This window comes from Garra rufa, chromosome 18 (assembly GCF_049309525.1).
Source record: "Garra rufa chromosome 18, GarRuf1.0, whole genome shotgun sequence".
In the NCBI taxonomy this organism is placed as follows: Eukaryota; Metazoa; Chordata; class Actinopteri; order Cypriniformes; family Cyprinidae; genus Garra; species Garra rufa.
In genome coordinates this window covers 3,824,049-3,839,754 of record NC_133378.1, presented here as the reverse complement: position 1 = coordinate 3,839,754, position 15,706 = coordinate 3,824,049, and the positions used below count along the sequence as shown (strand labels likewise).

Sequence of the window (15,706 nt, the reverse complement as noted above, 5' to 3'; positions counted from 1 at the left end):
TTAGAGACTTTGGGTTTTCTGTTTCCCATCTTTCTTACTTGTCTCTTAGTGCTTTGTCAGATCCGCTGGACAGACAGCTTTTCTTAGAGAGCTTATTTATCTCTGCCTTCAAATACAGAGGTCACAAAATGCCTGTGGCCTTTCCTCAAAGAGACAAAAATATCTTAAATGTTTAATGATGTAATGACCGGATTCATGTCTGTGCATGGAGATACACCACTTCCTGATATCATGTAGTGGAGACACTGACAATCATTCTATACTTAACTGATCTGTCACTTTATACTTTTTAAGGGTTCAAGCGCATAGCACTGAAACCCTATTGTAATTGTTAGAAGGTTACGGATCAGTGATCTTCATGTAAAACTACTCATACAGACCAAACCGAAAGTCATAAAGACTTAAAACTTGGAGGGATGGTAGTACTCACACCACTTACAATGTGACCAAGGCTCGCCCCAGTCGGCCTGATGGGAGCTCTACAGCGATCAAAAGTACGAAATCACTCATAACTCCTAAATTGTCAGTCGCAGGCTCAATTGTCTTATGTTGTTGGAATCCTTGGCTCACAACGGACTGGCGAAATTTTCGGGTATTTCACATTCTTTGAAAAAACTACTTTTGAGAACTAGTCCTAGGTTTTTCACCTGATCGGAACCAAACCAGTGCAGAAAGATCCTTCGGAGAGTGAATATCAATAATTATCAAAAAAAGTTGAACTTTCGACTCTGTCGCAAAAGGGGCGCCAAAGCGTTTAAAAGGGGCAGGGCTACTTTTAGTAAAATGCCTTTAACTCCTGAACGGTATGAGATATCTTTGCCAAACTCAAAGAGCTCAGCCTGAGGTCACAGGTCAAAAATAACAGAGCTTGACCACTTGGTGGTGCTATTAGAGGGTAAAAATACATAAAAATGGCTATAACTGTGCAACCATTTGTCCTATCAACATGAAAATCGGCGTGCATGGTCTTGGTCTGAAGTGCCACGAGTGTCTACAAGGACATTTGCGAATCTCAAAAAACATGGCCGCTATTTGCAGACAAATTTTGAGCACCTGTTAGACAAGGTTAATGGAGGCCAATCGGAACGAAAGTCGATGAGCCTGTTTGACTCACGGTCCTAAAGGTCTAAGAGAAATTTTAAAGAAATTAGAAATTAGCCAGTGGTGGGCGATATCGCATTTTTTAAGAGCGTAAATGATTGTACATTGCACGGTTTTTCGCACATATGTATATTTGTATAATTACGGACAACTTTGCTTCTAGAACCACTGCTGTCAATCTAATTGTTTTTTAAATGATTGAGAAGATGTAAAAAACCTACTTTCACAAACTAGTCCTAGGTTTTACGCCCAATCGGAACCAAACCAGTGCAGAAAGATTCTCAGGAGAGCAAATATCAATAATTATCCAAAAAATTTAAACTTTTGAGTTACTGTCACAAAAGGGGCGCCAAAACGTTCGAAAGGGGCAGGGCCACTTTTAGTAAAATGCCTGTAACTCCTGAACAGAATTAAATATCTTTGTCAAACTCAAAGTGTTCAGTCTGAGGTCACAGGTCAAAAATAACAGAGCTTGGCCACTTGGTGGCGCTATAAGAGGGCAAAAATACATAAAAATGGCTATAACTGTGCAACCATTTGTCCTATCAACATGAAAATCAGCGTGCATGGTCTTGGTTCAAAGTACCACGAGTGTCTACAAGGACATTTATGAATCTCAAAAAACATGGCCGCTATTTGCAGACAAATTTTGAGCACCTGTTAGACAAGGTTAATGGAGGCCAATCGGAACAAAAGTCGGTGAGCCTGTTTGACTCACGGTCCTAAAAGTCTAAGAGAAATTTTAAAGAAATTAGCCAGTGGTGGGCTATATCACATTTTTTAAGGGCGTAAATGATTGTACATTGCGCATTTTTTTGCACATATGTACGATATTTGTATCATATGATAGACCTTCTCATTCCGGACAACTTTGCTTCTAGAACCACTGCTGTCAATCAAATTGTTTTTTAAATGATTGAGAAGATGTAAAAAAACTACTTTTGCAAACTAGTCCTACGTTTTACGCCTGATCGGAACCAAACCAGTGCAGAAAGATTCTCTGGAGAGCAAATATCAATAATTATCAAAAAAAGTTGAACTTTTGACTTACTGTCGCAAAAGGGGCGCCAAAACGTTCGAAAGGGGCAGGGCCATTTGTAGTAAAATGCCTATAACTCCTGAACAGAATAAAATATTTTAGCCAAACTCAGAACACATATGTAAAAGCTCAATCTGAGGTCACAAGGAAAAAAATGCGGAGCTTGGCCACTTGGTGGCGCTATAAGAGGGAAAAAAACATAAAAATGGCTGTGCAACCATGTGTCCTACCAACATGAAAATCTGTGTGCACAGTCTTGGTCCAAAGTGCCACAAGTGTCTACAAGGACTTTTGCGATCTCAAACAATATGGCAGCCATTGGCCAATGAAATCTGAGCACCTGTTAGACAAAGATTAACAGAAGCCGATCGGAACGAAAATCGGTGAGCCTGTTTGACTCACAGCTAAAGATCTGAGAGAAATTTCAAAGAAATTGGCCAGTGGCGGGCGATATCACATTTTTCAAAGGCGTAAAAGATTGTACATTGCGCTGTTTTTTGTATTATATGATAGACCTTCTCATTCCAGACAATTTTGCTTCTAGAACCACTGCTGTCAATCAAATTTTTTGTAAAATGATTGAGAAGATGTAAAAAACGTACTTTTGCAAACTAGTCCTGGGTTTTACGTCCGATCGGAACCAAACCAGTGCAATAAGATTTTCTGGAGAGCAAATATCAATAATTATCAAAAAAAAAAAAAGATCTGAGAGAAATTTTAAAGAAATTGGCCAGTGGTGGGCAATATAGCATTTTTCAAAGGTGTAAATGATTGTACATCATGCTGTTTTTTGCACATATGTGACCCTGGACCACAAAACCAGTCTTAAGTCGCTGGGGTATATTTGTAGCAATAGCCAAAAATACATAGTATGGGTCAAAATTATTGATTTTTCTTTTATGTCAAAAATCATTAGGAAATTAAGTAAAGATCATGTTACATTAAGATTTTTTGTAAAATTCCTACTGTAAATATATCAAAATGTAATTTTTGATTAGTAATATGCATTGTTAAGAACTTAATTTGGACAACTTTAAAGGTGATTTTCTCAGTATTTAGATTTTTTTGCACCCTTAGATTCCAGATTTTCAAATAGTTGTATCTCGGCCAAATATTGTCCTATCATAACAAACCATACATCAATAGAAAGCTTATTTATTGAGCTTTCATATTATATATACATCTCAGTTTTGTAAAATTTAACCTTATGACTGGTTTTGTGGTCCAGGGTCACATATGTACGATATTTGTATCATATAGACCTTCTCATTCTGGACAACTTTGTTTATGGAGCCACTGCTGTCAGTCAAATTGTTTGTAAAATGATTGAGAAGATGTAAAAAACCTACTTCTGCGAACAAGTCTTAGATTTTTCGCTCAATCTGGAAAGCAACACTGCAGTACAATTCTCTGGATTCTCTAAACCAGTAATTTAAAAAAATGTTGAAATTTACCCTTTGGGACGCTATAACAGGGTAATTTAGAAAAGGGGCCTGTCCAAATTTACCCAAAATGACCCAAAAACCTATAATGCCTAAAGGAAAACTCAAAACTTCACAAAACCCATATGTGACAAGTTTTAAGGGGATGGGACCACAGCTGCTGCTATAACAGTCATAAACGTTAAAAGCAACATATTTCTATCGTAAATTACCTGGATTTGCCAAAAAATGCTTTTTTAAATAATTGATTTAGGTGGTTACAGGCTAGCTAAATAATGTCTTTTTTCATAATATGTGCTTAAATGCTTTAAAGCGCTTGAACCACGATAATCGGTCATTTACTTTTGCATTTTATCCACAACATTGTCATCCTGTGTCTGAAAACACCAATCACTTGCTAATGCTAATCACTTTGTTTGGTGTGCGCAACCGCACATGCTAGTGGAGATCCACATCTCGTTTATCACATCTTCATTGTGTGTGCATGTTCTTTGTGAGATAAATACTCTCTCATCATTATAATAAGGGCTATAGAGTGTTGTCTGTCTGGCTGAAATGCTTCAGCGCTCACTTAGTGAGACCTCCGGCCTTTTGTTCCTTATCCGCAGTTAGCGCTCTGATTTTCTCTTTTCATGCAGACTGCACTTCAAAGCATGTGATCTTAATAAAACTGTGGGAAGAGCCAGAGGAAGCACTGTTTTGTTGAAGGGAGTGCGAAAGACACTACAAACCTGTGTGAACTTGCCATCCAGTCAGACGTGACGCTCAGATGCTAACACAATAACCTCTCTGGGCATGATGCCAGTAATAAAGCTAGATATGAACTATATGCCTGTTGGCTATATATACCTGTGTTGGGATTATAGACTTCATTGGTGCCGGCTATTCGCTCTTTGCTAAAAATACATATTTGTGGAAAGGTTTAGGCTCCTGGAGAGACTTGTCTAGTACCAGTTGTGTCTGTTTGGCTCAGGGATTAGGATTTAAACTCCTTTTGTTTCAACTGGAACCAAGTTTGTTGTTGAAACTTTATTTCCGCACTCCTCACTTGTGTCTTTGCTAGGGGCTACAGAATCTGAGGTCCTGTCTTTTGCTATTTCCTTTAATATCTGTTTGGTTTCAAGAGGATTTTCTGCTCTTTATTGTTCGTGCTGCAGGATGCTGGTGGATGTTCAACGGCGGATATCTGTATTATTGTGGAATTAGAGGTGTTGAGATGCTGCTGTAATTATTAATGTGTGGATTGAGGTGTCTGACACGTCAAGCAGGTGGTGTGTTTGTGAAGGGGAAAACCTTGAGTGTGCTTTTGTCTCTTTCACAGCAACATTCTCTTCACTCATAATCTATTAGTGCTGTTTATTAAAAAAGACACGTATAAAACAGATGAAAAATTCTTATAGATTTACAGAAATCTGAATATCATAGAGGCTTAGTGGTGGGCTCTTTTATAGAAGCAAAAGTTAGATATAACTTATATAAGTTAGATTTAAGTTAATATAATAAAATAATATATTAATATGACTATATCTCAAATTTGCATCTATTTCTCATATTTAGGACTTTATATCTCACATTTCTTGTGTTTGCTACTTTATACTTCATAGTAGTGACTTCATATCTTCATTTCAGTTTTTTTTTCTTAAAACAGTGTATTAGTGCCACATTAAAAACATTTTAAATCTAAGATTACAAGATTAGTTGTAATATTTTGAGAATACAGTTGAAATTACGAGAATAATGTCAAAATATTTTGACAATAAAGTCAAAGGTACAAGAATAAAGTGTTCTGAGAATAAAGTCAAAATATTTTAAGAATAAAGTTAAAATTCTGAGAATAAATTTTAAAAAATTTCGAGATTAAAGTCAAAATAATTTGACAATAAAGTCAAAAATTATGAGAATGAAGTAAAAATGTTTTGACAATAAAGTAAAAATTCTGAGAATAGTTAAAAAATTTTGAGTATAAAGTCAAAATATTTTGACAATAGACAAATTTATAAGAATAAAGTAAAAATGTTTTGAGAATAAAGTCAAAATATTTTGACAATAAAGTCAAATTTATGAGAATGAAGTAAAGTCGAAGTTACAAGAATAGAGTCAAAGTGTTTCGAAAATAAAGTCAATATATTCAGAGAATAAAGTCAAAATTACGAGAATAGTCAAAATGTTTCGAGAATAAAGCCAAAATTACAAGAATGAAGTCCAAGTGTTTAAAATTTAATTTAATTTATGTTAAAATTTAAGTTATAATACTTTGAGAGTATATTCTAGCGATAGCACATTAAAATGGCCTGGATTCTCGTAATTTCGACTTTCTTCGCAAAACATTTTGACTTTATTCTCATTATTTCGATTTAATTTTTGAAATATCTCGATCTATTATTCTCTAAATATTCTGACTTTTATCTCAAAATAATATGACCTTAATCTCATAATTTTAAATTCTTTTTAACATGGCACTAAAATGCCTCAGTAATTTCTCATAATAATAAAGACAATTATGAAAAATAAAATCACAACTCATAATTGCAACTTTATCTTGTGAAAGTGCCTTAAAGGATTAGTTCACTCCAGAATTAAAATTTCCTGATAACTTACTCACCCCTATGTCATCCAAGATGTTCATGTCTTTCTTTCTTCAGTTGAAAAAAAAAGTAGGTTTTTGAGGAAAACATTCCAGATTTTTTTCCACATAGTGGACTTCAATGGGGATCAATGGCTTAAAGGTCCAAATTGCAGTTTCAGTGCAGCTTCAAATGGCTCTACAAGATCCCAGCCAAGGAATAAGAGTCTTGTCTAGTGAAACGATCTGTCATTTTCTAAAAAACCCCACTAATTTATATACTTTTTAAACACAAATGCTCGTCTTCCACTATTTGACTTCACACATTACATAATCACGTTGGAAAGTGTGCTCATGATGTAGGTGGAAGTACCAACCCAGTGTTTACAAGGCAAACATGCAAAGAAAATCAAATGCCCTTTACAAAAAAATGTAAAACAACGATGTTGGATGATTTTGAAATTGTAGGAGAAAATAAGATGGAGTTTTTCGCTCTACCCTACCTTTTTGAACCTAAGTACACAGATGATAAACTAACCGTGCATGAATTTTCCAATGTGATTACGTAATGTTCGAAGTCACAGACACGCATTACAGAGCTATATTTATACATAATAAATGAGTAACTTCTTATCTCAATTACTGATTGACAGTAATTCGAGTTTGATTGACAGGTGATCTGACCAATCATAACGGCAAATCTGCCATTTTGTCAGACAAACCAGACAGGAGAGTAAGTACATTAATGTTGGTGGACTTAAACTTGAAAAAGGAGCGTATTGACGTCTTTCCATGTTGAAATAAGAGCCTCAAAACAGTATTTATTATTTCATTATTCTCGTAATTTCAACTGTATTCTCAAAACCAGTCATAAGGGTCAATTTTTTTAAAATTGAGATTTATGTATCATCATGAAATCTAAATAAATAAGCTCCATTTATGTATGATTTGTTAGAATAGGGCAATATTTGGCTGAAATACAACTATTTAAAAATCTGAGGGTGCAAAAAAATCTAAATATTAAGAAAATCGCCTTTAAAGTTGTCCAAATAAAGTTCTTAGTAATGCATATTACTAATCACAAAGTAAGTTTTGATATATTTACAGTAGGAAATTTACAAAATATCTTCATGGAACATGATCTTTACTTAATATCCTAATGATTTTTGGCATAAAAGAAAAATCGATCATTTTGGCTATTGCTACAAATATACCTGTGCTACTTATGACTGGTTTTGTGATCCAAGGTCACAATTATTTTTCACACTAAGGTATTAACTTCTTTCATATTCTTTTGATTTGGGCCAATAAGCAACCCGCAATAAAGAGTTTTGCATGGTCAAGAATCACTCACATTTTCTTTAGAAAACTGTGAAAATAGACTTTTAATTTTCACCATCTCTCATGTGCATGCAAACAATGACTCAGCTCATCCTGAACAGTCCAGCTTGGACAGGTGAAAAAGAGCTAAGAACCACATCACAGTTGAGATCAGACCTGTCTGGTCATGTCTGTGTTTGAAGTATATGAAGATGCCACATCAGAACTGTGTTTTAGACACAACACGACTTCCTCTGAACTTTATCAAACAATCTCACTGGCGCTCAACAGATAATCTAAAAGGAAAAATATGAGACTATAAGTGCAAAATGTTAAGAACAACCCTCGTTTAGTCACTGACCTGCGTTGAGTCTGTAAGGGTGTAACAGGGTGTTTCCACATCATTCTCACTCTTTAAAAAAAATCCCTAACAACCAAAAGGTCACTAAGGCCTCGGCCAAGCAGACTAGAGGCTAATAGACTGACACAGACACTTCGGACAAAAACAAGCAACCCCCTCTCTCTTTCATCTCTTGTCTTGCGAGTTGACTGTCTTGTCCATAAAGCAAGTATGTGGCAGCTGGATGGCATTTCCTTCATCCTTCTGTTGTCAGATTTGTCTCTCTCTTCTTTGGTTTTGGTCTGCCATGTGGAATGTGTTCTTGTTTGGGAGTGAATGAGAGTTTTTTTGCATTAGCAGGAAGACTCTACACTTCCAAAGTCAAACACCAATCTGACCCCTGCCAGTTTGTTGAGATACTCCCCTGAGAGCAAAGTTCAAAGGTCAACATGTGTAGGACAGATGAAAATGTTAGTATGTCAGCCTTGAGCTTCATTCATTAAAAGTGACATGAATCAGCAGGGGAGTTCTGTTTTTGTTAATGGAGAGCTACTAAATGTCTTCAGACATCTGGCTGCCATCTTATCCCTACAGTTTGACAACCACTTGTTGCTGTCTAATCTGATTACATGTTAAAGAACAGCCTGGACATCCTGCCTTTGTGTGCTTCACAAGTCATATGAGTTTAAAATTGTAATTTTGACCAAAATATGACTTGTTTATTCTGCAGCAAATAAACATAAACTTGCTGGACTGGAGAGGGGTGTGAATAAACTTGTGTGTATGTGTTTTATGACTTGTAGTCAGAGGTTATATATGCTGGCTGTGTTTCAGGTGGCCAAAATGATGGGTGAAGAAAACACCTGCTCTCCTCCCTCTGTCCCCTCTCTCTCACTTTGTTCTCTGGAGCGCTGCCATTTAATTAAACCACAGGTTCTGCAGACTGGAAAATGAAAGCCTGAGACGCTATATGAGGTGTAGAGGAATGTGAACTAGCTCTAGTGGGAAATCTCACAGTGTTGGACGGTGTATACTGCACGCTCGGATGGGTTGCTGCACGCTATTACAAATGTTACTTGTCTGCTGTGACAACATTTGATTTATGCTGCACTGATTGGAAACAGTTTAACCTTTGCAACTCTTCAAAAGAAAAGCATGTATTGTGTTGCAATAAAATATCATTTTAAAGTATTAGCAGAGGCTCTGAGAGTTTTTAAGACACAGACTTTAAGTGACAGTGTTTCACATTAGGCCTACATTGAAATTAAAGGAACACTCCACTTTTTTTTGGAAATAGGCTCATTCTCCAACTCCCCCCGAGTTAATATCTGGCGATATCACTTTTAGCATAGCTTAGCATAGATCATTGAATCCTATTAGACCAATAGCATCGCGTTCAAAAATGACCAATGAGTTTTGATATTTTTCCCATTTAAAACTGGACTCTTCTGTAGTTATATCGTTATATCGGTGGAAAATGTAAAGCTGCGATTTTCTAGGCCGATAAGATTAGGAACTACACTCCCATTCCGGTGCCTGGAAAATCGCAGCTTTACATTTTCCATGGGTATTAGTACACGATATAACTGCAGAAGAGTCAAGTTTTAAATAGGACAAATATCGAAACTCGTTGGTCATTTTTGAACGTGATGCTATTGGTCTAATAGGATTCAATGATCTATGCTAAGCTATGCTAAAAGTGATATCGCCAGAACAGGAAAACGGCTGAATGGAAAACTAAATTTATTAACTCGGGGGGAGTTGGAGAATGAGCCTGTTTCCAAAAAAAGTGGAGTGTTCCTTTAAGCTTTCTCTGAGCTTTCAAAATCAAAAAGCCTTTCAAAAACTAGTAAAATACTTGGGATTTATGTTCAAGGCAAACATAAACTTTATATATACAGTCAAACCAACATTTATTCAGACCTTCAATATTTTCACATTATCACAGTTTAAATGGTAAATGGTAATAAAATATGAAAAAAGTGAAAGTTAAACTGTATCAGAACAGATTCATCTTTGATAGAAAGATATGTAATGGATTACAACCAAAAATTCAGACAGCTGTTAGTATGACAGATTTACACAACTATCAATACCAGGGCCGGATTTAGCCAGCCCCATTAGGGGGTGCATGTAGAATATTGGGGGGGCAAGTGTGGGTGAGCTTCTCTAATTATCTATGCAAAGAAAACTATACTAACTATGCTGTCATCATATCAGTCCACCTATCCATATCTCTATCTTCTCCTTTGATCCATTTGATTTGTCTTATAGGTTTTATGTTTGATGCCCTACCCTCTGCATTTACCCGGGCTTGGGACCGGCACAAATAGGACACTGGCTTGTGCCCTTTTGAGGCTGCATTTATGTTTTTTTTTACTTTTTTAAATGTCTATATCTATCTATCTATCTATCTATCTATCTATCTATCTATCTATCTATCTATCTATCTATCTATCTATCTATCTATCTATCTATCTATCTATCTATCTATCTATCTATCTATCTATCTATCTATCTTTTCATTTTTTTGTCTTTTTATTTTATTCATATATTTTTTTATTTCTTTTTTTGTGTATTTTTTTTACAAATTTTTTTTTTTTTTAAAGCATCAGTCGTCTGCTTTTCTGTGCAAAAAGACTAACAAATGCATGCATATCTAGGCCTGCGGTTATGCCCTTCTCCTGAGCCAGAATAACTACATTTCTTTTTCTTTCATGTAGCAATAGTGCGGCGGAAGGGAGTAAGAACACGAGACAAAGTGGAGAAAGAGCTTTAGCATGATGCAGATGATATTCCAATCACAAGGGAGGTCACATACATGCGATGCATTCTTATACCCGTGTAGATATTTGCAAACGGTAGAGAGGTCTTCAAACTCTACATTGCCATCATCATCAGTCTTTTTAAATTCTTTTCCAGTCTTTTTGCATTTCAGTTTTCACAGACACTAGTCCATATCGCGATTTGAATTAAGTGACAGACCAACTTTTGATTTATTAATCCAAAAATCGACGAATTCTGTGGTATTCCGCGCTATAGTAAAGTCGGTTTTTATGAATGGAGTGCGCGATCCCGTCCGTGTTTTCGCAGAGGAGACATTGTAAACGCGCGATCATGTAGAGACAGAAATGACATACCTTCGTGTAAATAGGATAAATAACATATTTAGTTTGTTTGTTTTATGAAATTCGGAATTTTGCATGCCTTTACGTTTGGGGGGGGGGCAGTCACAGCATTTAGGGGGGCATTGCCCCACCTTGCCCATGCCTATGTCCGGGCCTGATCAATACTTTGTTGACCAGTTAACAAGCAATGCTTAATTTTGTTCAGTTTGTGGTGTAAAAAGGTCGCATTAGCAATTAAAGTAAAAACACTTAAGGAAAACATGGTCAGGTCAAAGTGTCTGAATAATTTTTGGTCCAATTTTTTTTATCGTCTTTGCTGGTAGTCCACTGTATTTTTTGGGTATAATATGTCACAGTTTACTTTATTTTGCTATCCTCACTTACATAAATGAACTATAGTGTCCTGCACCCACTAGTAAAACAATATAAAATATTATATTTGGTGTCTGAATAATTTTTGGTTTGACTGTATGTTAGTACACCAACATATTTGAATAGATGCCAATGGGGGAAGATACAATTCTGATCTGCGTTGTGCGGTGAAACTACCTGCAGGGGTTAACAAGGTCATGCTGACCAGCAAAATCTTGACCGCTTGCATTGTAATACCTAAGAATATATATGAATACCATGGCACTTTAATATAGTAATAACCCAAAGTGCCCAAAAAGGTAGTAAGGACAAATTTATGTTTCTCTTTGCGTAGAGTATGAAGTAAGTATTTTCATAGCCTTATAAAATTACAGTACAGTTAAACCACTGATGTCACATGGACGATTTTAATGATATCCTTACTACCTTTCTGGGCCTTGAACATGGTAATTACATTTGTGTCTATGCAGGGTCAAATAGCTCTTGGATTTCATCAAAATATCTTAATTAGTGTTCTGAAGATGAACGAAGGTCTTACAGGTTTGGAAAGACATGAGGGTGAGTAATTAATGACTTAATTTAAATGTTTGGGTAAACTATCCCTTTAAGTACTAAGAGATTAAATTGCCCTTTTTCTCATTTCCCAGTTTCTCGGCAGTGTAAGTTGTCATAATTAGTTAAGCTTAATAAATGGGAGACTACCACATACTACTCAAATAGCAAAAGAAGTTTCAATGATGGTGTTTTCAGGACTTTCAAACAGTAAAAAAATAGAGAGAGACTGATAATGAAGGTCAGAAGAGAGAACAACACCAAACTGTCCATCAGTCCCAAATAAACACCCTCGCATTAGCGTTAACCAGTTTTTTATTTTTTAGTAATCTGATGCAAAGGTAATATAATACAAATACAATTATATATAAAAAATAAATATAAAAACATTTTTTTAAATTAATACAAGAAAGAATTGGCAGATTGTTTGCACATAATATACAAAAGTAACAGGGATATACATTATATCAACTGAAAACAAGGTGTTAAGGATACAAGAGAAAAGCATGAAAAAAATAAAGAAATTAAGAAAAAACAAAGGACAAAAACATAAAAACTTGAGGGTAAGACACCTAAGCATCAATTATATTATACAAATCAAAGTCATTACAAAATGAAAAAGTTAATATAGCTTTCTTATTTTGTCACAGCGAAATAGTATTTAGATACTTTTTAAATTATTTAAAAAAAACAACAAGAAAATGAGGTTTGTTTTTAGTAAATTTACATTTATGAATATACAATTTACAAAGAAAGTAAATTAAGTTTATATTTGGAGGATTTATGATGCTGACGACCGTTAAAACACGTTATCATCACAGTCTTGTGAAAAGGAGCCATAAACATTTAGCAGACATTTTGCAGCTATGGTTTCTGCATAAGTTTGATTAGACAAATCGCATATTATATGTATCAGTATCATAGATCAGTATACTGTCAAAACGGTTAGATGTATTGTGTACATTTTTAATTTAGCCTGTTTCATTTATCGTTAATTTTAAGGTCACGCCCCTCCCCCATCAAAGAAAGTCGTCTTATGCCATGCGTGTTTATATTGGAAGCCCACAGTTGCAGAAAATCAGGTAAGTTATAACCACAGATATTTATATTTAAGCTTATAACGATAGTAATAATGTGTGTTTTGCGTCGAATCGGTCTGGTTTAAACTAAAAAAATGAAAAAAACAAAACAAAACGTTTTGTCTTCCTGAAAGATAAGTATATGTATTTGTGCGAGGAAATACTGTGTCAAAAAAAGACAGCGCACAGCTAACTTTAGACAACGGCTCTGACTTTAGATAACTTGATAACAGCTAACGTTATCTTTTAGTCTGTTTTTATTTGAGCTCCATCATAGTTTTTGTTTACTTTCAATGACTTTCTAGCCGATTTAATGATTTAACTTAAAAAAGTAACATAATAATACATATTTTTGCCATTAATGTGTATCAAAGCGGTACTAACTTTCTATTTTAACGTTAATAAGGTAAGTTACTTGACGGCATGCTTTCTTGTGAATACAGTCACGGCTGTATGAACCGAATTAGTCAGATTAGTTTCATACTTGAACTTGTTTTATAATTGAATATCTTTTTTGACAGCGGTAACGTCTTTTCCTCACACAAAATCAACCGAATTAGTCAGATTCGTTAAAGAATCATTCACATTTTGTAATTCGGCTCACTTAAAAGATTCGACTCGTCCAGGAATCGAACATTACTTAGCTCATGAGCGCATTTAAGATTGAAAGTGGCAAGATCTTTTCGACGGCAAGAACGTCTTTTTCTCACACAAAGTGAACGAAATTAGTCAGATTCGTTAACGAATCATTCACGTTTTTGTGACTCGGCTCCCTTAAAAGATTCGACTCTGTCCATAAATCGGACATCACTTTTGAAATTGAAGGTAGGAAGATCTTTTCGATGACAGTGAGGACTTTTTCTCACGCAAAGTGAACCGAATTAACCAGATTCGTCAACGAATCATTTATGTTTTTGTGATTCGGCTCACTGAAAAGATTCGACTCGGTCTGTGAGTCGGACATCACTTATCTCATGAGCGCGCATTTAAGACGGAAGGCGGGAATGTCTTTTCGACGGCACGAGCGTCTTTTCCTCGCCAAAGAGAACCGAATTAGGGGCCGTTCACATGTCGCGCCTAAAAACGCGTGGAAAACGCTAGGCGCGCCGCTTTCTTCCTTGTCAACAAAGCGCTCAGGCGCTTGCGCTCCGGAAGCGTCTGCCGTTTCTAAGCAACCATCAGCTGCTCTCTAGCTCCAAGCTGCGGTGCGCTTGCGACATTCTGAAAAGTTGAGATGTTTTTATCTCGATGCGGCGCGGACGCGCCCGGAAAAAACGAGCGCGTCGCACCGCGTGCGCGTCGCGACCGCGTCGCCTCCAAAATGCGCGCGCAAGCCGCGCGTCTCCATTTGAAATAACGAACTTGCGCGCGCAAAAGACGCTTCATGTGAACGGCCCTTAGTCAGATTCGTTAACGAATCATTCACGTTTTTGTGATGCGGCTCTCTAAAAAGATTCAACTCTGTCCATAAATCGGACATCACTTTTGAAATTGAAGGTAGGAAGATCTTTTCGATGACAGTGAGGACTTTTTCTCACGCAAAGTGAACCGAATTAACCAGATTCGTTAACGAATCATTTATGTTTTTGTGATTCGGCTCACTGAAAAGATTCGACTCGGTCTGTGAGTCGGACATCACTTATCTCATTCTCATGAGCGCGCATTTAAGATTGACGGCGGGAAGATCTTTTTGACGGCGGGAACGTGTTTTCCTCACACAAAGTTATCTGAAAGGTCTTTGGAAAACTTGTAAGATAAGTAATATAAACTTTATAATACATTTATAGCGTTGTTGTGTCTATACAATCTCCAAAAGACATTGATAACTTTATTATTTTTTTCTGTCCCACAGAAGCAAGCAAGCCACACGAAACAATATGGGTGAGTAAATGACAGATTTGTTTATTTCTCGCTTCATAAATGCTTAGGTATGGGGTCCCCAACAATGACATAACACTTATTCATGGTTCCCGCAGTGTGTGAGAGAAAGACAGGACTGCACACGCACTGCACTGCCCTCTCTCAGCTCAACACACACACGCGCGCACGCACGCATAGTGCACTGCCCTCTCTGAACTGAACCTAGCAGCACAGAGGCACAGACCGAGAGCGAAGGTGCCCACCGAGCTGCATATCTGCCTATTATTACACACTGAAAGAAACCGAAACGACTTTCCGTTTACTCGGTCTCTCCAAATGTCCGTGACTAACAGAACAGAAAGCTCTCAGTGGATATTTTGACCGGTTGTAACAGTGTTGTGTGTGCGGCACAGGTGAAGATGGCGAGGGGACCGTCACGGGGAACGTCGCGGGCACCGGTGCTTATGTTTCTATCGCTGCTGCTCATTGGAGATTTAACGGCGAAAGAGTTGCCCACCAACGGGGTGAACGGATTCAGTCTGCACCCACCGTATTTCAATCTAGCGGAGGGGACGAAAATCACGGCCACGGCAACCTGCGGAGTAGACGAGAACGAGCAGCCGATTCAGGACCTGTACTGCAAACTGGTTGGGGGGCCCGTGTCAGGGGACCCGAGTCAGACTATTCAGGTAAAGATGTGGGAAATACTTACTTTTCTAAGGTTTGCAGTATTGAAAATATATAAAAGCCCATTTTGATGTTCGTTTCAGTTATAGCTAATATTATACTGTAATTTACTTGTTTTATATATAAATATATAAGACGTACCATGGTATTTGCTTGGTATTTCAAGGATGAACTGCCACAATACTTGCCCAAACGACTTGTTACCATATTTTCTCACCATATA

The 15,706-nt window shown here is 36.7% G+C and overlaps 1 protein-coding gene across 1 annotated transcript in view; it reads left to right on the top strand.

The window, feature by feature from the left end:
• Window positions 1-15,215: 15,215 nt before the first annotated feature.
• Window positions 15,216-15,706, top strand: part of lama5 (laminin, alpha 5) — a 134,106-nt gene continuing 133,615 nt past the window's right edge. Inside the window, exon 1 of the mRNA XM_073823623.1 lies at window positions 15,216-15,485. Coding sequence (XP_073679724.1) covers window positions 15,216-15,485 — 270 coding nt within the window. The remainder of the gene's footprint in view (window positions 15,486-15,706) is intronic.